The sequence below is a fragment of the Acinonyx jubatus genome, chromosome C2 (assembly GCF_027475565.1).
Source record: "Acinonyx jubatus isolate Ajub_Pintada_27869175 chromosome C2, VMU_Ajub_asm_v1.0, whole genome shotgun sequence".
Taxonomy (NCBI): domain Eukaryota; kingdom Metazoa; phylum Chordata; class Mammalia; order Carnivora; family Felidae; genus Acinonyx; species Acinonyx jubatus.
In genome coordinates this window covers 111,262,112-111,288,967 of record NC_069384.1, presented here as the reverse complement: position 1 = coordinate 111,288,967, position 26,856 = coordinate 111,262,112, and the positions used below count along the sequence as shown (strand labels likewise).

At 39.7% G+C, this 26,856-nt stretch overlaps 2 protein-coding genes across 9 annotated transcripts in view; one reads left to right on the top strand and one right to left on the bottom strand.

Annotated features, from left to right (window-relative positions):
* MED12L (mediator complex subunit 12L) overlaps positions 1-26,856 on the top strand; it is a 334,106-nt gene that overhangs the window by 196,585 nt on the left and 110,665 nt on the right. The window lies entirely within an intron of this gene.
* On the bottom strand, positions 1,935-23,781 carry GPR87 (G protein-coupled receptor 87). Of its 2 annotated transcripts, none has more exons than XM_053221304.1 (3): positions 23,415-23,781; positions 7,534-7,584; positions 1,935-3,053 (listed from the first exon to the last, which is right to left on the bottom strand). In XM_053221304.1, exons 2-3 carry the CDS (start codon positions 7,565-7,567, stop codon positions 2,011-2,013), a joined length of 1,077 nt encoding a protein of 358 aa, XP_053077279.1. In that variant the 5' UTR covers positions 7,568-7,584; positions 23,415-23,781; the 3' UTR covers positions 1,935-2,010. The 2 variants fall into 2 exon arrangements, with proteins under 2 accessions (XP_053077279.1, XP_014927984.2); XM_015072498.3 differs by having other exon boundaries at positions 7,534-7,665; positions 23,415-23,766.

The window sequence follows — 26,856 nt, the reverse complement described above, 5'->3', positions numbered from 1 at the left end:
GTGCGTTAAGATGTCCCATTGATTTACTAAGATCATTTTAGAGAATAAAACCATCATCACTTTAATGTGCCCACTAACTATACAGCAGTCTTATTTTAGAAACATTAGAATGGGATTGAAAATATTTTAAGTCCTCTTAGAATTGAGGTCTGAATTAGAGGATTAAATAAACTCTGGGGGAGAGAAGTGTTTGTTAATTCCAGAATGCTAAATGGAACAATTTGATGCTATTAAAGATGGTAGGTTTTTAGTATTTTGGAGGATTCTGTGGTGACCTGGATTTAACAGCATACACAATTACAGTGAACGGGGTCATATCATTTTGAGGTTTTTGACTGTGAGTTGTCATATAGTGGAGAGAAATGGGACATGGGGAGGACAAGACACATTATTCTGAGAAAATTTTCACAACCATAGTATTGCTCCTTTTTATATAGCATAACTGTAACTCAACCTAGACATTATGGGGAGAATGGAGGAATAAATTAGCCTTTCAAAGTGCCTTTTCACATCAGCTGATCTAAACATAGTTATCTTAACCTGGCTAGTGGTACACAGTGCGGGGAGGGGTGGCTATGTAAATGACCTAATGAGGGGTTATTAATTCATGTGCCGGAGTGCCCCTGGAATTTATGGAATTGAAATCTGGATGGACAGATGGACATTTCAGTAGAGGTCCTCAGATAATTTTTTAATCACTTTGCTACCAATTCCTCTGCCAAATCTGACTCACCTACTAGGAATTTAGCAGTCCCTGAATTCTGTTTGTGATGGTAGTCGCTGTCAGTCTGTGTTATTCTTGTGCCCTTATTTCCACTCACTTTAGCTTTTAGAATTGTGTAGATGGTCTACAAGAGTCTAATAAAGCATCACACTTTATTATGCATGTGTGTGCTTTGTCTCTGGTGACCATAGTGTCCTCTCTTTGTCAGCAAATTGACAAACGTGCCTTCAGTTCTCCTGTTTTAATGCTTGCCCCACTCCTCACACAGTGTGAGCAACAAATCAGGCCCTTGCTATGCTCAAGCAGCTGAAGGCTTTGAAATCTATGAAGGTTCAAGGGTTTTTCTTGAAGAAGAAAATCTTGTAAGATTTAAAAGATTGCCCTTGACCTTTTTTGACTTAATTTATTGAACTCTATCCTTCAACTTAAAGTGATATTTTTAAACTAATGATAACACTATTAAAGGTAGGATATAACTAAAAGGAAAGAATGATTTGCTAAAAGTTTTTCTAAAATAAAGACTATTAAATGGTTTTTGTTTACAAGCCACATATACTTGATTATTAACCAAGCTTCCATATTCTCTTTTTTTAACCCAGGAGGATTTAGCAGCATAGCGATGTAATAATGGCAAATGTTGTGTTTTAGCCAAGATCCACTTGTCTTCATAGCTAGTTTTTCTTTTTTGAAATAGCCTAAGTTTAAAATCAGTCAGTTGAATTCAGCCTTTCAAATACATTGCTTAAGAAATATAGTTAAATCTCTTCCCTCCTCCTCCACACTACACAGTTTTTTCTGATGTGCACGGACATTGATGAATACATTGAAGGGCGGATTGCCCGAGGTCCTACATATTCATAAATGGAAGGTCAGAGGGCCTAGCAATTAATACGCACTTAATTATATCAGACAAAAATGATCCCAAATCTTAAACCCTACAGCTACATAGAGTTATTTCCTCTCTGTGTTCTTTTATCTCAGAAGTGGCTTCCCAGCAGCAGTATTAGCTGGCAGTGCCCTGGCTTTGCCATGGCATTCTCTGCCTCTGCAGTCTCTTCCTGAAATCCCGAGTCATGAACCTGCCACTCAACTGCACACCACCTCTCGCTTAGCTCACTTTTTGGCATGTTTTTCGTAGTTTCAAATGATACCCAAGTGTCATATCATTTTAATTCTCTTTTATCTGTATTTTGATAGACTGAAGCAAGGATAATCAAAAGAAACATTTATTTACACTCTGTACACTTTGACTGCAAACAAGAGTAGGCCTCCTGACCCCTTAACTCCTACACATCTGTGTAATCATAATATATGCGGACTTCTGATCTTCTGACACTTTGCAGTGACCTGATGCTTTCGCTTCTGGTTCTGATGTTGGATTTTTTGAATAGCCTTCTTGAAAATGACCTACACATGAAAAAGTAAATGATTGGATCTAGGCACACATTGCACGCAGATAGGAAAAGTGTCATTTCTTTGCAGTAATACAGAATTTTGTGTGCAGATTCATCTAAAAGTCTGTCTAAGTGACTGAAAGTAAAAGGAATTCTGCACAAGTGATAGGGTAGAAAGCAGGTGAAGAACACTGCCACAACCACCCTTATGCTCTGGTTATGTTTCCGCTTTCGGCTTGACTGGCTTATGAATTGCTTGCTGGATTTATGGATGTACCTGGATATGGCTATGTAACATCCGATTAGAATCACCAGCACAGCCACAAATAAGCAGCTGTTGACATAAATGACTGCTTCATGCCATTTGACTCCCAAGGGACTTTTAAGTTTCATGCAGTCATGAACATTTTCCTTGGTTAGTTGGCCATTTGTTAGAATGATGTTTGGCAAGGACAGAACAGCCATGATAACCCAAACACAAATAGATAAAACCTTAGTAAAGGTTATGCTATACATTCGAGAGTCCCCAAATGGCTTCACCACCTTCAGATAGCGATCAATGCTTATCAGCCCAAGAAATACGATGGAAGTATACATGTTCGCATAAAATAAAACTGAAGTGTATCTGCAGAGGATAAACTTGAAGTACCAAGGTCCAAATCCTGCATCATGCACTATTCGAAATGGAAATGTCAGTGTCATTATGAGGTCAGCAACCACTATGTTTTTTAGATAAAATATGAAGCTGGTTTTATTCCTAATGTGGAAGAAGATCCACACTGCTAGACCATTCAGCAAGATGCTTGCCACAAATATAATGAGGTAAAGCACAGGCAAGACAATAGTGTCAAATTCGTTGTGAACTGTGATGTTCCTTCCGGGTCCATCGCTCATGTTACTTGGTGCGTGACTCCCTTGGCTGTTCAGGTCATTATCTGTCGGAGAAGAGGGGAGACATCACGTCAGAGCTTAACATGTGTGCCCCACAGACTACTAGTCTCCTTGATAGGCTACTGCTATTTGCTATTTTGGGCAAATTAAAATATGCCTTTGGCATTTTAAATAGTTACTTTAGTGCATTTTTAATGTTTTGAGTGGCCAGGGCATTAGTGGCCTCTCCCTCAAGTCCTCCCCACCCTCCCCCTGAACACATGCACACCCAGGTCCCTTGGGTAAAATGTTGTATTTCTGGTTCTTTATGCCAGTCTTTTGAAAATAAGGAGAAATCCACCAATGGCAGTTATTCTGATTTTTAATTTAGTGTTTGAAATCATTACAAACAGAATCAGTAAAATCTGTTGGCAGAAAATTGGAATTTCCTCTAATGAAAATAAAGTGGCTAACACTAGTTATTCTTTTAGGTTAGCCTTTGGCACGCACTTTGAAATAACTTTTTAAAATCTCTCCCGGTGTTCAGTTGTTGAATCATCAGTAATTGAGAAACAGTAAAGCTAGTCGGTGATTTCTGAAGTTTTTGCCCTTGACTTTCTTACAGAATGTAAGAGCCTTTAGGGACCATTATTTGGAATAGAAACAAAAAAGAAATTGTTGTTAATATAGAAGTTTCTTATCATGGAGAGCAACTTGCTAAAAATAGTTCTAGGCTGATACCTATTTTTATTTACAAGGCTACGCTATACCTATTGCACTTACATAACATTTCTAAACCTTTTACATTTTTGGAATTTTTAGTTCATGTTGTTAGAGGCCTATGCCGTACCACTCTATCGCATAATCAGTACCATGACATATGAGAATCTTATTTACATGGCAGCCATGGAAATGGGCCTCTCGTGTCTCCTACTGTGAGGGGGGTGAAACCCATGGGTAGCCCTCACTCAGGGCTCTGAATCCACTCCTGTTTTCTTGCTGATGGACACTTCCCACAGGCTGCTCGAAGCCAGTAACTCCCCACAGGAAGGTTGCTAAGACAGGACTTTTCCTGGGACAGAAGAGTTCCTCTGACAAATGACTTTGGCTGAAAGCCTCATCATTCTGGTCAGAACTTTGGTCAAACTGCATTGAAGTTTGAATCTTCCCACTCATCCTCCTTGCTCCCCTGTCCTGCACAGTGGTCAGACCTGCATTTCAGTCTGTAATCCCTTGCAAGCATTTCCCCCAGTAAATCCCTTGGCCATCCATTATGTTTTGTCATCTGCCTTGTTTTCTGTCTTTTAAACCTGGACTAACACAATTTTCAAATGACCTTTTCAGATGTAAGGTTACAAGGAAGGTCATTACTGAGTTTTTACTTCTTTTTTTTTTTAAATTTTTAAATTTTTTTTTATAAATTTTTTTTTTTTTTACACATTTATTTATTTTTGAGACAGAGAGAGACAGAGCATGAACGGGGGAGGGTCAGAGAGAGGGAGACACAGAATCTGAAACAGGCTCCAGGCTCTGAGCTGTCAGCACAGAGCCCGACGCGGGGCTCGCACTCACGGACCGCGAGATCATGACCTGAGCCAAAGTTGGCCGCTTAACCGACTGAGCCACCCAGGTGCCCCTTTACTTCTTATTAATATTGTTTATTATAATTACAGTTATGTTTTGGAATGATTTTGTTTTAGAGGTAATAGCATTAATTTTGGCCTCATTTCCCTACATGACAGGCAGTGTAGTATGTAGTTTAGTTCCCTTCTTTGAAGAAACATAACAGGGAAGATAGTTTTGATGATTATAATCCAAAAACAGGTTCTTAAATTGCTGCCTGGAATTTAAGTGTGGGCTCTTCCTGAGTAACCTTGTCCTCTTTCTAATTCTTTCCCTTTTATTCTCTGCTACAAGTGTTTTTAAAAACTGGTTTTCCAGGCTGAAATACCCTCACACAGGCTAGTAATTTATAGCTGGACTAGCCTGTTACAATGAGACCCACAGTATTATTAGGCTTTATAAGTTTAAAATGCCTGATTCAGCTGCCATCTATATTAACTGCTGCCAGTTTCAAATGTTGTCTTGAACAGTATCTTTCAAGCCTATTTTGACTTAACGAAGTGTTACAATCTTGGCTGTTTCTGCACCAGAAGATCCCCATCAGCATCAATGTTATTAGAAGCTTTCTAAGATGTGCAGTTTTACCTGGGTTAAGATAGTGCTTGAATTAATTTCTGCAATTAAACTATTAGCAATCACTTTCATCTAACCCAGAATAGAACCCTGTGGGAAATGGAGAGAGGGCAAGTAAATTTTAATCAAGGTAAGTGGTCCAGCCAAGGGACACAGACTGAAAGTGGTCAGCTGATGGCTCTGGCTTACAACAATTATGAATGGTTTTCAAAACCATTGTAAGTGCAAATAGAATGGTTCACAAACTGTAGCCATACTTGGCATGGATATTTCAGCCCTTAGTGTTGACTCACTGAATCTATTGTGCATATACACTGTGGACTGGGAAGACCCATACATCCCAGTGTTGGTTTGGGATTGTATGTCTGCTCAGTATATCGTTATATTTTAAAGTTTTAATTGTATGGACAAGCACTCTTATGAAATGATGATTTACTGATCAATTATGGTTATTATTAAAGATGGAGTCTTAAATCAGAATGTCAAAAATAGTACTTAACAAACACTGTGTCTCATAAATGACAGATACCAAGTGCGAGTGGCATTATTCCACAGTGGTTATGGTGGTTTTGTCAGTCTGGTGTTGAGCTTGTTGATTATGTCACCTCATAGTATTTACTTCCTTTGTTTATGTATAAGATTAACATTTTGGAATAATTTAATTCAGTAGGCTAGGCCTAGGCTTGGCTATTTCTTCATTTACAAATTCCACACTTATAATGCAGCTTAAACAGTAAGTTGTTAAACTTGTTATGAATTATTTTATGAAATAATATGGTAGTAGAAAGAAAAAATAATGGTTCTTTAACAGGAAGAACCATCTGTGAGTTGCTCTGGAAGGCTCAAAACTTGATATAGAGTTTTGTCTGATTGATTTTTTTTTTTTTTAAAGAATTAAGTTTGTGTTCTTTTTTGCCAGCCACTCCCATTATTTCTTCTCTTATGTATCTTTGCCCCAGATTTTCCCAAAGCTGGTGAGTGTGCTCAGAAGCATTTCTGTGCACAGAGCTCACTCTCCGGAACAATGAACATTAAACGTGTGTGGCTCTCTTCACCCAGTTACTTTTATCATGTTGTTCTTCACCATCAATAAAAAACTTGGCCAAGGTAGGGAACATTTTTAATGACAGGTAGCTTGGTGATTCAATTAAGAAAATTAGAAGGTGTTTTTACAGTGTAAAGGCTATTTTCTCACACACTCCTTGTTTACTAAGATGTTATTACCTGTATTATTTAGCTCAGAGCTTGATACAGAGTGATAATTGAGGGTGAGGATTCCTTTGTTATTTTCTCTCCTGCTCTTCCTTCTCCAACTCCTTTTAAATTAGATTAACAAAGACACTGACATAAGAACCCTATTCCATAGTAAATTAACATTTTGTGCCAGCCTCTGTGAGAGTGGTATTGTAGTCCATGTGTTGACCATTGGGATGTGGCCGTTTTGGTGTGTGTTGGGGGGGGGGGGGGCGTTGTGTGTGTTGAAGAAATGGACGGGGCTTGTGGCCATATATGGCATTCAGCGCTTATGGCTACTGTATCCGGCCAAGCAGATAAAGAGCACGTTTGTCCTTGCGGAAAGTCCCACTTGAGGCTGGTTTAGTTACTTCAACACTTTGTAAAGTGGAATAAACAGTAGCCATTTTGCTGGATCTTCCAAGAGTTAAATGCTCTGCAAACATCATTTCGAGGACAGTCTCTAGTGCTTAGTAGATGTTCGTTTACTGCATAACTTAAGTCATTAATTACAATTTGTCTCATTAATAGTGGTCACATGATGAATGATAGAGCAGTGAAGAATCTTGGTCCTTTTGCTTTTGGTATAGCTGCGTTATTGCTCATTGGGTGTGTCACTCTTTGGCCCAAAATGTGAAAGTATCAACAATATGTGACTGCTCTACCTGCCTGGTAGGAATGAAACACAGAAGTCATACAAATTATAGGGTGTCACTACCATGGCACAACTGCCCTTGTGCGGTCAACTGACCGACCTTGTATGGTCATTGTCCAAATAGTTGCATTTTCTAAATAGGAGAGTAGGCACTTGTTGTCTTTGACCTCCTGGGAAGCGTTGGTGAACCTTAAACTATTACATCTGGAAAGTAACAGATACTTTAGTTTGGGTATAAAAATCTTCCCCAAATCATAACGTAATCTTTCTTGTCCTTTTTGAGATGGTCTGTGATTCTGTCCTGCCTGTTCACTGTTTTATATTTAATGAAAGGCCAGGCTACATGTGGATTTATTCTGTTAATTGGTTCAGTAGCCAATAAAATTCCCAAAGTGTCACACAGTATAAATAACAGTTATTTATGAAAGAAGATTTTCTATGCGTTTTTTTCTACAGCTTACCTGGTAATTTTGCAAGTGTCAAGTTGAGCCCCATTCTTCAGTTGTGATGGACTGTAAGCAAAAATACGTGTCAGGAAACACTCGGGGATGACTGCGGGGAGGGTTCGGCATAGGCTATCCCTGGTTTGAGTCCTGGGCAGGGGAAAAGGGGGGAAAAGTTAGGAAGGAATTTGAACACAGGAATTCTACCTTTTCTTTAAAAATACATATATATGCCTTCACAATTCAGAAAAGGCATACTCTTTGGATATGAACAGCTGTGCCAAATGAGAGTTGCCTGCTTTTGTGTTCTCTTTCAGCCTGCCATGGAGCAAGGACCATTTCTGTGTATGTGGTCTACTGAATGCCACTCTGTGGCCCTGGGAAAGCTACTAATGTCTCTGTGACTCAGTGTCTTCATCTCTGAAATTAGAATGATAATAATCATACTCCAAGATTGTAATAAGGACTACTTGAAATAGTTCATATAAGATATTTATCAGAACCTGGGTATAGGAATGCACTCAGAACGTGTTAGCTTATGTAGTCCTCTCCCTGCTTCTACCAGATCCCCACCCCCCCCCCCCCCGCACCTAACCTGAGCATATAATAAATGCATCTATGACAAGACTTACATGCAGTTGGAGATTATTAAAAAATTTTATAAAGATCTAGTGCTGATGTATGTAAGAGTGTTTTAGAAGCTCACATGTTTTCTTCTTCTTCTTCTTTTTTTAAATCTTTCTTTAATTTGAGAGAGAGCATGTTTGGAAGAGGAGCAGAGAGAGGAGGAGAGAGAGAATCCCAAGCAGGCTCTGCACTGTCAGCAGAGAGCCCTATGTGGGGCTCGAACTCATGAACCATGAGATCATCACCTGACCTGAAATCAAGAGTCAGGTGCTTAACTGACTGAACCACCCAGGCACCCCTAAGCTCACATGCTTTCAAGTATCTAACCTATTCTTATCATCTCTGGGGTTCTAGTTCTGGGTTTACAGTAAACAGCTGTGAGACCTCTAGTAAGTCGCCTGACCTTTCTGGAATTGCCCTGAAGGCCCTATAAAATCCCTTTTGGGACTGTAATTTGTGTGAGCTTCTATGTTTTCCTCAAACATAGAATTCCATTAAAAATTTAACATCATTGGAACGTTTGCCTCATAAGTCCCTGTATTTCTCTGTGACAATTCCATTCAATCTGAAAGTTTTGATTAGGAGTGAAGAATTAAATTGGGTTTGAGTGACGGGCGTGCAATTATGACTTAATACCTTAACTTTTCAGACCTTCAGATTCCATACATTTTTATAAAGATTAACTGAGATCGGGGTGCTTGGGTGGCTCAGTTGGTTAAGCGTCCAACTGTGGCTTGGGTCATGATCTATCTCACGGTTTGTGAGTTCGAGCCCTGCGTCAGGCTCTGGGCTAACAACTCAGAGCCTAGAGCGTGCTTCGGATTCTGTGTCTCCCCCTCTCTCTATCTCTCCCATCCTCATACTCTGTCTCTTGTCTCTCAATAATAAATAAACATTAAAATTAAAAAAAAAAAGATTAGCTGAGATCATATGTGCATATAACATTAAATGCTAGAAAACGTTTCCCCCGGTTCTCCTTCAAGTAGTCCTGTGTTTTTTGGCTTCTTTGAAGTATTGATAAAAGCAGAAATCCTGGAAACTGATTTTGAAAAGTGTGCTGGTCAAGTCCAATGCATTTATGTTTTAAATGGTTTGCTACAGGGGAAGTCACACTGTTGCTCATGAAACCATGTGAGACTTTCTTTTTACTGATGTTGTTGATAGACTGTGCAGCTGCAGGGACCCCAAGTAACCTCATCCCCTTAAAAGTGCAAAGCAGATTTCTGGCTGGTGTAAGCACTTACAGTTGCTGAGTCAGCAGGGAAAGAGCACTTTGCAGGCAGAAGCGTATTGGAGACTTGGGCAGCAAATGTTTCTTTATCTGTTACTTTGCCTTTTTCTGTTCCCTAGTATCTCGCGAACTTTGGGGGCTAGATTTGGTAGTAGATGGGAAAAACATTTCCCATATTGTTAGTGAACGCTCTCTCCACCAGAATCCTCTCTTTGTGAATTTAGACACCCTATCCATGCCTTGTGTCAAAGCACTACATGGTGGGCACCAAAAAGGTTTTTTTTTTGTTTGTTTTGTTTTGGTTTTTTTTGTTGTTAACAGAGCATGGACAATGACTCGGGCTCTTAAGAGTCTTTCCTATTTTGGTGTCAGTGTTGCAGGATTTTAAAGTAAGGCAAGAATGTGAAACTCCACTTTGTTCTTAATTATTAAAAATTACTCAAAAGAATGATTGAAGCAGTTTTCTGAACTTCATAATGATAACCCTTGGATTCAGTAAGCCTTTTTTTTTTCTTTTTTTTGAATCAAGCTTCTGATGGAAACATTTCATGGAGTTTACCTGACAAACACCTCTTAATTTGTACATTTCTCTGTTCCCAAGTTACATGGTTTTCTTTCTTTTGGCTTCAAATATACTTTACTGAGTAACAAGAATTCCAATATGGCTTACCCATACTAGAAGAGGAGCTAATATGGGTGAGCCACACGCAACAGCGGGAGAGAAAGCAGAAAGCCATTAAGAAGGACCCAGAAAAGAGACTTGGGGAAAGTACTTATATATCACATTTCTGATAAAGGATTTGTATTCAGAGTGTGCAAAGAACTTTTACAACTTCTTAATAAGAAAACCAGTGAGAAAATAAATGATCTAAAGATTTGTGTAGACGTTTTCACCAAGAGCACACGAAAAGGTGTTCAACATCATTAGTCATTGGGGATATTTAAATAAAAACCTACAATGAGATGTTATTTCCTATCTGCCAGAGTGGCTGTAAATAAAAATAAGAAAATGAAGTGTTGCTAAGGACGTGGAAAAACAGAAACACTTCTGCATTGCTGGTGGGAAGTTAAAATGATGTGGCCACTTTGAAAACAGTCTGATAGTTTCTTATAAAGGTAAAACTAAATTTATCATTCAGCCCAACAATTCCACGCATATATATCTACCCAAGAGAAATGAAAACGTGCCTATGCAGACTCCTGTGGAAATATTTTGGTAGCATTGTTTCTAGTAGCTAAAAGTCAAATCAACCTAAATATCAATTGATGAATGATGGATAAACAAAATGTGGTATAGTCCTGCAGTACAATATTACTTCACAACAAAAAGGAATGAAATGCAGCTATAATATTGACAAACCTCAAAAACATTTTGCCAGGTAGAGAAGCTGGATGTGAAAGACTACATCACATTTAGATGAAATGTCCAGAAAAAACAAATCTATAGAAGTGGAAAGATTAGTGTTTGCCTCAATGCTGGGAGTGGGAGTTGAGAATAACTGTGAGGATATGAGGGGTTTTATTGGGGGGAGGGGTGATAAAACTGGATTGTGGTGATGGTTTGCAAAACTCTAAATTTACTAAAAAGTATTGAATCATATGCTCAAAATTGATACAAATTATGGCATATAAATATCATCTCAAGTTAAAAAGGACAAAAGAGCACACAGAAAGGAAAAGTCCTACAAATAGGCTAGCAACTGACCAACGCTACAGATGAGTTTTCAAGACCAAGAGAAACACATAACAGTTACATTCCCTATCTTCTGTTAAAGCAGGTGGTGAAATGCAAAGTACATTTAGCAAGAGTTGCATCTCTTGGAGTGTGTGAGGGGGGGCTGCTTAGCAATATATATGATTCATTCATGAATTTCCTCTTTTGGAATTGGGTCCCAGGGGCATCTGGATAGCTCAGTCAGTTAGGTGTCCAACTCTTGGTTTCAGCTCAGGTCCTGATCTCACTGTTTGTCGGTTTGAGCCCCGCATCAGATCAGGCTCTGTGCTGCCAATGAGGAGCTTGCCTGGGATTGATATTCTCTCTCTGTCTCTCGCTGTCTCTCTCTCTCTCCCTCCCTCTCTCCCTCCCTCTCCCTCCTCCCCCTCCCCTCCCCTCCCCTTCCCCTCCCCCCTCTCCCCCTCCCCCTCCCCTCCCCTTCCCCTCCCCCCTCTCCCCCTCCCCCTCCCCCTCCCCCTCTCCTCCCCCTCCCCCTCTCCCTCTCCTTCTCCCTCTCCCTTCCCACCTGTTGTCTCTCTCTTTCTCTGTCTCCCTCTCCTGTGGTCTCTCTCTCTCTAAAAATGAATAAACAAACTTAAAAAGTACTATAAAAAATAAAATCTTTAGAATTGGATCCCAAATCCAGAGACCTTGGATATGGGTGATGATTTAGACTTCTGGGGAATCCATGCTTCCATTCTCTTAATTATTATTGAAATTATATAGAAGAGTTGGGTTTTAATTAGTTTCTGATAAGATATTTGTGTTTTCTGGAATCTAATTTGTTTTTCAGTTATGGGAAATGAGATACTTTATTCTCCTGTACTGGCCTCTGAGAGTCTGCTCTCTCCTTCTCCATCTCCTTTATTACCATCTCTAAATAACATGCTTTCCCGAATTTAGGTCATGGCTCCTCATTCTTTTATTTCCTTTTCTTCAGGAGTGCTCATGTCTATTCGGATGCTCAGCTATAACCTCTCTTCCCTGATCCCTCTTTTCCTTTCCCTAAACTTCAGTCCTTCTTGCACAATGGAATGTGCTATATGTGGATGTTCCTCATAGTCGACAACTCTGAACTTGAACTGTTTTCCCTTTCGTCCATGGAAACCACTTTTCCTTTTATCCCTATTTCTGAATATTTGCTTCATCTCTTGGTCAAAGGAGTGCTTTACCCCTTACCTGGTCAGCCCCTTACTTGATCTTCCTGTTTGTCTTATTACATCTTTCCTTTGCTGTGAAGGAAAGCTGTTACAACCCCTACTCCCGAAGGCCCCTTCTAGAACAAGGCCCTCATAGTTTTATGTGTGGGTCGCTGTACTGACCTCCTGTCTGGTCTCTGCTTCTTTCCTCTCAAGTTTCTCCTGCTGCTTGTTGGCAGATTTTTTTTTTCTAAATAACCCAAGTAGCCATGCTTTTCTTTTGCTCTCTAAACTCGAGTTATTAAATGGTATGGAAATTCTTGCATTAGAGTTCCTAATCAGATAGAAGGCGTTATTTTTGTTTTGAAGATCGTAGAGGATGGAAGTTAAAAGAAGCTGGATTTTGATAATTAAGAGTTGCCAGTAAGCTTTGGGGATAAATTTCCCATAATGAATCTTTTGAATTATGGGTACAATAATGTTATCTGCTCTATAGCATCATTAAGAGGTTAACTTAGAATATACATTTATAAATAAGTGCTTTATAAATGTTTTTGTTTGTGTTAAATGTTAGTTTTTGTGTTATTTTTAGTAGTCCTTCCCTAAATGCAATTCAAAGATCATTTTCATTTGATTGGAAACTGTCAACCTTAACCAACCGTGGGGCGCCTGGGTGGCTCAGTAGGTTAAGCGTCTGAATCTTCATTTTGGCTCACATCATGATCTCATGACTCCTGAGTTTGAGCCCCGCATTGGGCTCTGTGCTGACAGTGCACAGAACCTGCTTAGCATTCTCTCCCTCCTTCTCTCTGCAGGCCCCCCGCCCCCCAACTCATGCATGTGTGCACTCTCTCTCTCAAAAATAATTAACGTAAAAAACAAACACCCATTGCCCTTACTCCTAGCCAAGCACGGTGGCAGTGTGGTGGAGTGTGGGGTTTCAACTTCTGTTACCTTCCAACTTTCTGCCCCTTCATTTCCTCATGAAAAACACGAATATGAGGATATGTCCACGAAGGGATGACCGCCAGGTTAAAATGAGAATATTTATGACCACCTGGCACCATTGCACAGGGTAGGAGCCGTCTTGCTGGTTCCTGTTGTGTAGCATAGGGACACAATAGAATTTATCTGGTGTTTGATAGGTTGGACACAAAGTGAACCATGTTCTTGTCACCTTGTTGATGCTGATAGTGTTATGTGGTTTGTGGTCCCAGCCCTTTGATCTCTTTGCTCAGCGAGCTTGCCCTTTAAGTTGTGTCTGAGCCTCATCTGACTGCTGTGTGCACATAAACTGCAGGGCTGCTGTGCGTCCTTGGCATGTCCCGGCGCCTGCAGGGTGTTGCAATGAGGGCTGCTTCAGCGGTAGTAATGGCTTGGTTCCAGGATCTTGTTCACAGGCGGGAATCCTGTTGTGCCACCTCCTGCTCCCCCAGCTGAGAGCTGATGAAACCACTCAAGAATGTAATGTCTGATGTAGGCCCAAGCTTCACAGCCATTCCTGAGGTTAGATGGTATCGATGCTTAGAGGCCTGGTTTTTGTTGTTGTTGTTGTGTTTCTTTTTTTTTTTTTCTTTTTTTAACCATCCATTGATATCCTACTTTGACTGAGGAGGTGGTGGAATGAGGGTGGTGGAAAAGGACTACTGTGTTCTCAGTGTCTCCTTTATTTTAGACCTTGGACCAGTTGTTTGATGTCTCGTACAATCCTCAGAGCAGTCCCATGACCTAGGTGCTTCGTTCCCTTTCCTCCCCCCAGGTGGGATGATCTGAGGTTCAGACTCGTTAATTAACCTGCCCTGACTCACATGGCGAGTAATGGGTAGAGTCAGGATTCATCCCAGATCTGATAGAAGCTGAAGCTGGAGTTCTATTATACTGGCCAAGAATAAAAATGAAGAACGATTCTGGAGCCTCATTTTGGAGGACAGGAAATAGAGGGGGGGGGGGCACAGGGCAGAGGGGGCGTTTGTTTTCTCCCGTCCAGCTGGTGAAGGAACTGCTAATCTTCTGGAGATCTAGTTTTGTTTGGCCTGAACAATGTTGAAAACACCAGGAAATTGCATATAAGAACTCAGACTTGGATCCTACTTTCAAGAATGAGATATGCAAACACTGAGCACAAGTAATCCAGCAGCATCAGCTGCCTCTTCCCAATGGGCAGTGTGCACGCCAGTTTGCCAGCTCCCAGCATTTTCTGTTGGCATCCTGGGTGTCCTCACTTGGGAGTGTTAACTGTCTGATCCTACAGATATTTGGTTTTATAACCTTTGGTTTGTGGTTTAATCTTACGTGACTACATTTGATTGATATGGATCAAGAAGTGTTCTATTTAGGTTTATAAATGTATTTTTCTTCTTCCTCTGCTCCTTGCCTATGGACTCCTAATTTTTCTTGCTTTGAGGACCATTGCAGAGTATTCTTTCCAAATGATTTTCCTGGTACCTCTTAGCGATTCAGAAAAATAGTGTCAGGAGATCTTACTTAGTTCACACTTGAGAATTATTAATGGTCACAATTGAGCTTTTCTCTGTGTTCAGCCCTGTGCTGGGGTCTTTAAGCAAAAACCCTGCTGGTTATTATTAAACTGTTTTTCTTGGAGGGAGAACTGAGATTCTGGGTCCCAAGGAAGGAAAGGTTGTAAATGGTGGTGTAGAGGCTTGAACCCAGGCGTGTTAGTTGTCTAACTCTCTCCTGTTTCCCTGAAAGGGTAATGGGGGGACCAGGGGAAGGATTAGCATCCAGGACTGGTGAACTGCTACCTTAGGCACATAGCCTTGTAGTTAGAATTCACTGTGTTAGACCTCAGCCTGGTTGGTGAGCCCCTTGTGCCCAGCTTGGGGGAACCCCTGCCTCGGCAGAAAGAGCCAGCAGGTGTGCCTGCTGGAACCCAGCAATGTCCTCTCTGGCTGCACAGGGTCTCGTTACTGTCCTTCTGATCAAGATAGGAAAAATGAATGCCAGTGAAGTGCTTGCTCCCTGAATGCGGTTATTCATCACTTGTTGGAGTGATTATTTGGTGGCAGTGGTTCTTACTTGTCTTCCACTTTCTTGTTTGAATTTTAGAGGCTCACATCCAAAACTGTTAGAATTTCAGATCTGAGGGTTTTGTTTTGTTCTGTTTTGTCTTTTTAGCAGCAGGTTGGTCATTCTCTTACAGAAAAGCCATAATAAATTAGTAACTCATATGGGAATACTGTTGTGGTATCCTTACATTTCAATGGTAAAGATGTAACATTCACAAAAAACATCTAATGCGAAGTTTCTGTTGAAAGATAATAGTCTCTTATTTTGGAACCGTCTGTAACCCAAGAATACCTTAAATTTAAGCTGGAAGGAGGGTGGGAGGGAGGGTTTTCCAATGCTGGTAACAACAGCTTTGCTGGAGGCCTTGGGAAAGAAACAGGTTACCTCACTGGATACAGTTTACTTTTTTTTTTTTTTTTTTGTATTGAAATTAGGTCACTGTAGTCATAGGTCGCTTCGTTAATGCATGCTTCGAGTCACATCTGAAAGGTGTTGGAGTGCCAAGCACAGTCCATCAGGTTGTTCGGGTGCTACTCTGAAGTTCTCTTTCCAGACTTGCACTTGACATCTATAGCCTATAATTATGTGTCTTTTGGTTCACATTGAGATTTAGCAGATTAGTTATCAGGTGACTTCTGACCACTTGTTGGTAACTATTTCTTTGAGAGTGGTGTAAAGTGGATTGTGAACTCCATGAAGGCAACGCTTGGGTCTAATGCTTCTTTAGAACCTTCCCTAAACCTGTTTATTCCCTTTGTACAGGAGAGGAACCTTACCAGGGAGATTCAACAAGTTGCCCAACATCACACACACTGAGAGGCGAAGCCAGGAAAGGAGCTTTAGTTTTTGTGACCCCAGAGCCTCTCTACTATGCTACTTGACTTGATGAATGGAACCTCAGAAGTAACCTGGCTAGTGTCTTATACCTCAATTCATAGGCAGGTATTAAGTTTTTGACTCTGTTTAAGTCTGTGACCCTAGACAAAACATTTTAGCTCTCGAACTTGTACATTTCTGAAATGGGAAAAATAACACATGCCTGGACTAGTTCCCAAAGGTGCTGTGAGAAGTTGTGAGATAATATATACAAAGTCAATTTTATGTTGTAAGTACTACAGTATTATAAAGGTGTAACTCATGGCAAATAGTAGGTTTTTTTCTATTCAGTAATAAAATTTGTTATTAATCATATAGTTAAATTTTAGAGTTGACTGAATTGACATGTATAGTTTTGTTTTCTCTTTAGGCAAAGTCTGATTGATATATAGCTCAATTCTGGATGATTGAAACAGAGGAGGCTAGTCAGAGAGGTTAGGGGTTCTAGTTTCAGTAACCAGAGTAATGGTTTTAAATGACTATGTGGAACCAAATACATTTCAGGTAACTTCTGGTTCCTTAAAACAAATATCTCAGAATTTAAGGTCCCAGGTAGAGTGTTCATTTGCTGGATTCACATCCTGAAGAAGGGAGGAGTGCTTTGCACAGGCTCAGGGAGTGGCTGTTCCTGACTTCACAAGGGTCATTCCATGGTGGAGGCACTGTACTTCAGAGGTAACGTGATTCTTCATGCTGTGATGGTGGGGGTCTTCTCACCATTCCAGGAAGGTCGTCATCACAGTTTTCTAGCTGTGGGTAAAGGGGAGGTGTTCTCAACAGAACACCTACCTGTAGAATGGGTGTCAGCTCAGCTACCTTAAATCTTCAGATCACAGTTTAGTCAAACCGTTACGTTGTTTAATAGAATAAGACTGATTCCTAAGAGGCAAGTCCTCCTTCACTTTTATCCCTTACCTTCATTTATAATGAAAACATTCTAATGAGGTCTTTAATACTAGTGGATATTTCACATTTTTATCAGCATCAGACCCTCCCTGTTACTTACTTTGTCCTCTTATAAAAACAAGAGATAAATTTCCCCACCCATATATATGTAATAAAAGGATCTGGCGTCATATATAATTGATTTCATGTATGTGTGTGTGAACACATACCCATATATATGCGTGCGTGCGCGCTCACACACACACGTATAGTATTTTCTTTAAAGTGATTCTTAAAATCAACGTCACTGGCATTAATTACCTGATTTTTAAAACAATGCTTCTCAAACTAGTGGGAATATTTGAATCAAAATAATTTTGGATAGATGTATACAGATGGTAAGTTGCTCAACTAGGAGAAATAAGTAACTGTTTGTATTATTATAATATTTATCATATGTGTTTTCTCTTTTTCCCCCGTCATATTTCCTTGATTAATGTCCTCTACCATTACAGTCCTCTCTTCTAGCTTCCTGTCTTGTACAGAATACAGCTGAAGCCCCTCTGTAGGTACCCTCGTGACCTGATCTTGTCTACCTGCCCACTTCGCAGCTGCACCAGAGTGCCTGTCTACCTGGCCCTTTTGTTCTGGAAATCCCGCTTCTCCCTTGCCCAACTATGTAAGGGCAAGCTCCTTACACAGCTTTCAAGTCTCACTCCTCTGCGACCTCTTCTAAAAGCCTTCCGTGCTTCCCCCTATACTGTGTCAGTGCTCCTCAGTCCCTGTCTGCCTCGTTGTCCAGAATTCCAACTATTGCATTTTCCTTGTTTGCCTGACTGCTTGAGAGTCTCTGAATCTTTCTATCTCCAGAATCCATCAGAGTACCTGAAGATACAGGGTCAGGCTCAAAAAACATTTGCCTTCATGTTAGGCTCTCTTGGAATGTGGCTGCCCCCTGTGACCTAAACTGATCTTAGCAGAGATCTACCATTGTTTCCTTAATGAGTATCTTATTTTGCCATCTGAAGTAGAAGAGTACAACACAGGAAGGGCTGAGAGAATAGGAACTGGCAGTTGATCTCATGTAAGACATGGACAAAGGCCAGGAGAAGGGTCATCATACACTGGTCCTCTGATGTTTCCGAACACCTCCCTCTGAAGTAGGGGGACTAAAGTGGAGGGTTGCCAATTCAAATAAAGCCCCATAGGTAATATCCCCCCAAAGGAAAGTGAGCCAGGTATCAGAAGAAATCATCAACAGTACTAGTATGCTAGTAAGATCCAGCTAACAGCCAAAGCGTCAGGGTAGATAAACAGCAGGGCTGAGGACTGTATGTCCTGGGGGGATGTTGCCCTAATCTCAGGCTCTGGATTGTTGCCACACAGGTGTATGGGTCAGCTGCTATCAGATTATCTGATTTATAAGAAAAATGGATTTTCTATAAAATTGCATGAATTTTAAGTTACAGATTAATTTTGTTAACACGTTGGGTAGGCCCAATAAAGCTTGTCTGTGGGTTACAATTTGTGACACTGGCTGCACCAAGCCTTTCCTTAGCGTTTCTGTTCATTCCCTGTGGGACTAGAGCCTTGTTACCTGATGCTTGCTCCAAAGCTCTACCTGAGTTTTACCAATTTCCCCTTCATAATTTCCTTTTGGAAATTGATGAGTTTGTAAGACAAGCTTTGAGACAATGTGTAGGATTTCAGACATTAATGGCATTGTATTTAATTTGGGATGACTACTTCAGAAGCTCTGAAGTTTCTTCTTACTGCTAATGATGGTGTATTAGATTGAACCGCATGGAAATAATATTTTGTACATGTGAAAATGGCATTTTCATATGCCTACCTACCAGTTGAGAAATTTTTGATAGGATGTATTATTGCAGCATGAAATTAGAAAGAATGTTTTAGGGGGAAGGGAATATTGGTGTTGAATAAATACAATGGAAATATCCATTAAACAATGACCGTAATATGCAGATGCATTAATACAGTAGTTACCTTTTTGATGGCATCCACTGTTTTTTATTCCTTCATTTTGCTACATATGATATAGGTACTACATTAGACACTTTGACACGTGCAATACTTCATCTTGTTTAAAGTTTTCATTATCCAGATCATTACAACGCTTGGTGGAAACAACCACAAAATAATTGTGATTATTTAAGTATTATATCTTACTGTGGGTAACCACATTGTACCCATGTTATGAAGGATTGTCTTCTTTGTAAATGCATCTAGTAAACAATTAGTTTTGTAGTTTTTTCAATTTTCTCTTTCAACCAATTTATCTACATTGTTTTGAAAAGCGCAATGATGATTTGTTTTCAGTTTTGTTTATAAGCTTTGAGTCTGGTAGGTTGGAAGAGGAGGAGGTGTGGCCAGGGAGGCCATCCATCCCAAAAGCAGTGTGGCAGACCCTGTGGTGCCTGTAGCCTAGGGGCAGCTCATGTCCATGTGTCATTTTCTTACCTCTCCTCTGTCAGCTCTCTGCCTGAAGCCATGTAGCTGAGTGCTAACAGCCCAGTATTTTCTCTTAGCATTTTCCTTTCTTCAACTAGATCATAAGCATCTGTAGTTCAGGAACCTTAGATTATTTTATTTCAGCTGTCCTCTATTATACTGACTTCTGCTTTGGAAGCAACCAGAATCTTGGTTTATTTAGTACTCTCCATGGCCTTGAAAATCAGAGTTTTGCTCTACTGTCTGTCTGCTGGAGAGTTACTCTGGTGGCTGAAGGCCAGTAGTATCTCTGACCTGAGAGCATGTTCAGTCTATTGGCTAACCCCTCCTCTGGTAGTGGAAAAGTCTATGTTTCTATCTTGTTAGGCACAGCAACAGCATTAAGAAGCATAAGGGTTTGGCAAATACTGGCTAATCCTATTGTGCATGTAGGACAGTTGTGAATTATTTAGATACACTTTAATTTATTAAAAAGACATTGGATTCAAGTTGCAGATCTGCCATTCACTTGGGCAGGTTACCTAACCTCGATGCTTCCCTTTTCTCTCCTGGAAAATATTCATCATTGGATTGATTTGAGGATTGAATGAGGTATTACCACAGTATTACCTCATCGGATCCTTAGAGATCTTTTTATTGGAGCTTGGCATATAGTAAGAACTCACTATTTTGATGCTACCTGAGTGTTAGTAAGAATAGTCTTCCCCCACCCCCACACCATTTTTCAAATAAATTGAGGCTTAGCGAGGTTCCCTCAGTAGACCTGTGAGTACAAGAGCCCAGGTTAACACACGTGGTAAGTGATGGAGCCTGGATTTGAACACAAGTCACTCTGAGTGTTGTGCTCATAACTGTTCTGTTGTTGCTGCCTCCCCACGAATTGGGGGTTCATGTGCTGATTATTATATGATGTCTCCTTTGGAAAGAGTAGAAAGTAAAGTAGCTCCATCTTGACTGTAATCTATCACGTACCCAAGATAGCCATTTATCTCCTGCAGTCCGGTAGCACAGTAAATAAATCACAAATCTATATAATTTTGCTTATAAACTATGCAAAAAAAGGGGGGGAGGTCACTATGGCAAATAGTGCATTTACCCAGAGATTGCAAAATAGTGACTAAGAGCATGGTTGACGGCAGAAAAACATGGTTCAGGATGAGAGCTCTGCTACTTGTGTATCTTTTAAACTTCAGTTTCCTCAGCTGTAAAATGGTGGTAATAACAGTATTTACAGCTGTCTCCATTTGTTTTTTGAATATGGGTGAAATATGCAGTGCTCTTGGGCATATATTAAGCTATCAATGTATTTATGATGGTTATTTTAGTATTAAGGCTAGAAGGGCAGTTTGTGTCATGACTTTTATCTAATACATTATAAAAAGTCACTTAGGAGTTAGCTTCTGTTTCTAAAATGATAGAAATTATTATTAGAAATTGCCTTATAAGACAAATTAAGGAGTCACTGATGTGAATGGCTTAATGTGAAGTCTTATACTATGTGAAACTTAATCAGTACTCTTCTTCAAGCGCCTTTTAGTGTAAATGTTTTCATCTTTGGCTAATATGAATGTTAATAAAAGATAAAAATATGCTAATTAGGTGCAAGGTAGAGAACAAACATTCTATTCTGCCCATTTTTGCCACATAGGGAGGAAGAATATTTAAAAGTGTCTCCAGGCCAGAAAGGAGCTTAGACTTAACCATTGGCCTGATGGAGAACATGTGAGTCTTGTTTCTTATTCACTTTGATACTCTCCAAGTGGTTCATCTCATCTACTTTTTAGCCACAAGGTCATGGTTGCCTTGGCTCTCCCTCTCTGCTTTTGATGGTCATAGCTATAAGAACTGCAAGTGGCCCTTGTGTTTGTATTACTGCAAAGCTTTCTACCTGAGGAAGCAAGGAGCTAACTGTTCTCATCTCCATCTTGCAAAGGGAGAATATGGAGCCTAAAGACGTTGGGATTTGATTAACATCATGTAGTTGGCTGGGACAGAAATGGAGAGAGGATCAGTCCTCCTTATCTTGTTGGACTCCACCCAGTGCCCCCTCCAACATTCCTTTATTAGATCCAAGCCTTGGTTCTTGATAATGAATCCTAGTACCTCGGCATATCACCTGGATTGTGGGAATGTAGAGATGCTGGGGGCCTCTAATGACCATCTAATCTGATTCCCTCATTTTATTGTGAGGGATGGGAGTGAGCTTCCAGGGAAGTAAGAGGCTTGCCCAACTTACTGATAACTTTTGGCACAGTCTGCATCCTAGCCCTGGTCATTTTGCTGTGAGTCCTTGACTTTCTGCCCTGAACCAAACTTCTGTCCCCATGCCCGTGGAGAACCTCTGTCCTCAAGACTGTGGGTTGCTCCCAGGTGATTTTCCTTAGATTTCACCTCACTTCTGTTCTCACCAGGACAGGCTTTGAGGGAGTTGTATGAGTTTTCCTGTTTAGGGGCATACAAAGAACCAATGACTGTTCTTGTGTCCTCTATGTTAAATTTCTGTGGAATTTTCTGAGTACAGGCTAAGCATGAAATACTTTTTGTTCTTGAAGGAAGTGAACTCCTAAGATAGCAAGGAAGGGAGAAAAGCATGCAGACTCCAAAGAGGGCGTGAACACCAGTAGCTTGAATAAAAACATTAATTTTCAGTTAGTGTCTATTCACCTACCCCCTTCCTTGAATGCAGGAATCCCTCTCAGCGCGCTGTCTCTGGCTAGGAAATTTCCCCTAAGCCTCTTCATGAAAGTTATGATTTTGTGCCTACATCCTTAAATACAGTATTCAGGAATCTATTCTTCCAGCCCCTCTGCCTTCACCCACATATATCAAAAGACTTTTCAAGTAGGTGTGGCAAATGATAGTCTTAGCAAAGGATTTTGCTGAAGGACTAAGAGAATCTCCTCGATTGCTAATTTCAAGAAGGAAAGACTTTTGTTAACCCCAAGCTGGCAGAGATAATAATGATATAAAATATGAGCAATGTCTGGCTCTCCCTGTCCCATATAGTTTTGGTAATAGAGAAGCAAAGTTTTTGCCGTGTATTTTGCTAGGAAGTTGGCATCTCTAGTTAGGATTTTGAAAGAAAGCTGTTGTTGAAAATGTTAATACGCCTAACGCGAAAGCAGATTCAATTTGGAATACAATATAAAATTCTCTAGCAGCTAAATGTTGTTAACCATGAAAAGTCCCTCTACTTTAGGCTCACCTATCTTTTAAAGTCTTTATTATAACACTGACACGTTCAAATCTCCATGCTTGCTTTTTGTTTTCCTCAGTGAAGCAAAAACTTCCCCAACAGTCTGAACGTGAAGCCGAACTAAGCTGTCTCGAGCCCTTTGTCAGTAGCCGGGCAGTTTCCTCAGTGCCTTCGTGACATGTTTTAACATGATCTCTTAATGGAATAGGAATGAGGATCGCCCTGTTCTTTGTGGGACAATGAGAAGATTGAGATTCTTTTATCAGAATGAGGCAATCTGGGCAGAAAAATCATCTTTCTCATTTTGGTCTCTCTGTTTAAAAAAATGTAAATGAAGGATTATGAAACAAATGTACATTTTAGGACGTAGGAAACAATGAGAGAGACTGTGGATTTTACTCAACCTAATAAAGTAAATGTGATAAAAGATTTCACTGAAACAGAAGTGATTTCCAAATCATCATTTCCCCTTTTGAAGTCACGACACACAGTTTACATTTTCCGCCCGCCTGAGTTGGAAACCGCGAAGCCCCATGAAGCATGTATGGCCCCTGTTTTGGATTGTGGTGCCTCCCACAGAGTCGTTACATTATCTCATTCAGTTCATATTCTAATTTCTACTTTTTCTTCAGACCTCAGATTTAAGCAGAAGGATAATTACAGTCTTAATCAGTGCTGTGTCCTATCAACCACAGCTTTTAAGAAAATAAAAAAAAAGTTTTTTTGATTTACCTTTCATTGCGGTGTCTGGGTGTCCATTCACCTGATACGGTGTCTTCGAGTTGGAACAAGCTTCTCAACTCTAATTAAGAATAAGCCTTGAAACTATGGTTAACAGAGAGGTGGGTTTTCTGGTACAGCATGAAAAATAAGCATTTTTCTCCCTGTCAGAGAAGGTGGGTTCTCCCCTACCCTCCTTGAGAGTGTCCTCTGAGGCACCCTTTCAGATTGTCCTGCTTGGAACAACTGGAGCAACTTGCTCTCTCGCTAAAGTAAGTGACTCACATCTGAGAGTAGGTGAGATCTGTTGACTGCGGAAGAGCATTTCCTGAACCTGCAGGAATCAGAAGGTGATTCACCTGAAGGGAACACAGAGGGCTGGAGCTCAGCATGCCAGAGGACTGTTGAAGGAGAGGGGGATGGAGTCTAAGGTTGGGGTTGGCCTCTACTAAATTAGTCCCAGTGTTTAGGTTCTTTCTTTTTTCTTTTTCTTTGTTTTATTTTATTTTGCAGGGATGGAGGGGCTTTCTATTGCTAATTAGAAAATATGCATTTATAACCTTCCTGCCAATTAAAGCTTAGATTAAAAGGAATCAGAATGTATTTTATGAAGGACAAATCCTTTAAGATATTATTTAGCTTATTATTTAAAAACTAAACTTGAAATGTGTTTCTACTAGTGATTGATAACATTGGAAGCCTGTTGTTTTATTCAATAATTTGATGATCTCTGTGGACCTATTTTTATATATACACAAATGTCAGTATTCAAAATATTTTAAAGTTATTTTGGGGGTGAGTTCTCACCTAATCCTTTGAATTCCATTTTTAAAGAGAAAACAACTTTGTTCTTTGTAAAAGTTTTCCCACAGTGATAAATTTATATATTCAAATCACCTTTTCTTATTTGTAATTAATTTTAGAACTTTCAGATAAAAATCTACAAAAGATTGCAAGGTTTTGCAGCAAACAAATAAGTAAATAAATGAAATTTCACCAGATGGAATTAAAACCTGTTACTATCATGGGTGAAGATAAATGAAAATATTAAATGTGCAATCTTTTTGAAGTCATACGTCAATAATAGATATTATTTAGTGTTTACTTACACCTTAAGGAAATTATTTATATATATATATTATTTTAAATTTTATTTTAAAATATATATATTTATGTACTAATTTCTGTACTAACTTTATGTACTAATTTATTTTTAAGTTTTATTATTTTAAACTATATATCTACATCTATATCTATATGTCTGTGTGTATATATATATATATATATATATATATATATATATATATGTTTGTATACGTGCATGTTCTAATTGGTTTTCTTTCTGTGTTAGTACAGAAAAACAAAAATGTGTTTAATTTAAATACTAATAGCTGAGGGCGCCTGGGTGGCTCAGTCAGTTAAGCGGCAGACTTTGGCTCAGGTCATGATCTCAAGGTTTTTGAGTTGGAGCCCCACAGTTTGTGAGTTCAAGCCCTGCAAAATCGGGCTCTGTGTTGACAGCTCAGAGCCTGGAGTCTGCTAAAGATTCTGTGTCTCCCTCTGTCTGCCCCTCCCCTGCTCACGCTCTGTCTCTGTCTCTCAAATAAATAAATAATACTAGTAGTTGAATTGTCAAAAATTCAGAATTCTGTTTCTTCTATTGCCTGTTCCTAAACAAACAAAAACAGACAACTACAATTTAAATGGTTTTCTATTCCATCCTCTTTAGGGTGGATTAAGTTATAGATGAGTAGACCGCCCTAGGGAAAGTCTGTGAACAAAAATTAGGCAACCTAATAGTGGCTCAATCTTAAAAGAATTTGCCAGATTTAGAAATAGTCCTGCATTAGGTTTGACTCTGCTTTATGCCAGTTTATACTTCTCCGTGGATTTTTGCTTTTTTACATTTAAAGCAAGTTAACTGCATCCTGAGGAGAAAGGTTACACTTGGAGATCTTTTAGTTGGAGAGATTTGCCCTTCTTGGGTTGAGTTCATTGCCATTTGTTGCTGTGAGACTTAAGTAATCAATGATATGAAATCAATCCAACTATAAAAATAACCAGCTGCCAAGTCTTAACAGCATCAATTCAAAAAGAGTGTATCCCTTGTAGCCTCCTTAAAAATGTGTTGAGCAAAGGCCTTCTTTGCACATTCTGGGGATTATCGTCCCAACTTTCCAGTCATGTGTGTGCAATCATATTAGGGACTTTATCTGGACAAATACTTCCTAAGTGTCTGTTAAAGGCCTAAAGGCAGTTCTGTTATCTACCTTAAGTTTTAATACATTTTTACCCGGGTTGACTTTGTCCTATTAGGGCCAACTAACAACATTAACTTTTTATGTTAAAGAAAAATCTTTTTCCTGTAAGGACCTCAGGTTTTCCCTGTAACAATGAGACACCTTGACTTTGCACATGGGATTTTTATAAAAAGCTCACAGAGGAGGAAGGGAGCTGGGGTCCCCGTTGTCCACTTGCAGTAGGCGACCCTTTCTCTTCTGGAGCTGGGCTGGGGCCGAATGGCATAGGCTTTCCCCTCCCTTAGTAACATAACAGTCAGATGGTACTATTTAGAAGCTCTGGCCAGTGATACAGACTAAGTCTAGTAATGAAGAAGTTAGCATGAGGCAGCCTTTACGTATGTGTCCTGAAGCGTATCATGCCAGTCTCAAGTTGGGACTCGTTCACACTGGTCTTACTTAACATTCAGAGAGGGAAATAGTACACGTTTAGTCACGAAAAAAGTGTAATAGCTTTGATGAAAAGAGCAGCTAAAAAACAGCCCATAACTTTATTACTGTTCAAATCACCGAGAGGTTAACCTGCATAATTTTTTTTCTGCTGATTTTTATAGCAAGTCTCTTATTTCATAAAAGCCACAGGAGACTTTATAACCATAATTATCTTGCTGCTTCATTGGAAGATCCTATTAAATGTAGGGAAGCTCTTTTAATAACATTGTTTTAGCCTTTACAAACCCCAAATTTATTTTGAATACGGGACGACATCCTGGGATGTGTTTGTGTTTCTTGACCACCACAATGTTTAAAAAAATGTGGGTTTTTTTTTTCATTTTTTTTTTTTTTTTACTAAAGATGATTGTTTTTTCTTCTCGTATTTTTTAAAATATTTATTTATTTATTTGTTTATTTGTTTATTATTTATTTATTTATTTAGAGAGGGAGAGCAAGCAGGGGAGGGGCAGAGAGAGGGTGAGAGAGAGTCCCAAGCAGGTTTGACTGTCAGTGCAGAGCCCAGCATGGGACTCCATGTCAGGAACTGTGAGATCGCGACCTGAGATGAAATGAGGAGTCAGTCGCTTAACCCACTAAGCCATCCAGGCATCCCATTTTCTAATATGATTTTTAAAGATGCTAAACCTACAGACAATTTGAAATAATGGTTCAAATAGATTTCATCTCAATTCACATATTGTTAACCTGTTTCACATTCC

What these genes read in the sequence shown, in the direction of transcription:
- GPR87 (XM_053221304.1), bottom strand. Translation starts at nt 7,567, where the DNA reads ATGGGGCTCAACTTGACACTTGCAAAATTACCAG. An exon ending in GACACTTGCAAAATTACCAG is followed by an intron (nt 3,054 to 7,533) that starts GTAAGCTGTAGA and finishes CTTCTCCGACAG; the next exon opens with ATAATGACCTGAACAGCCAA.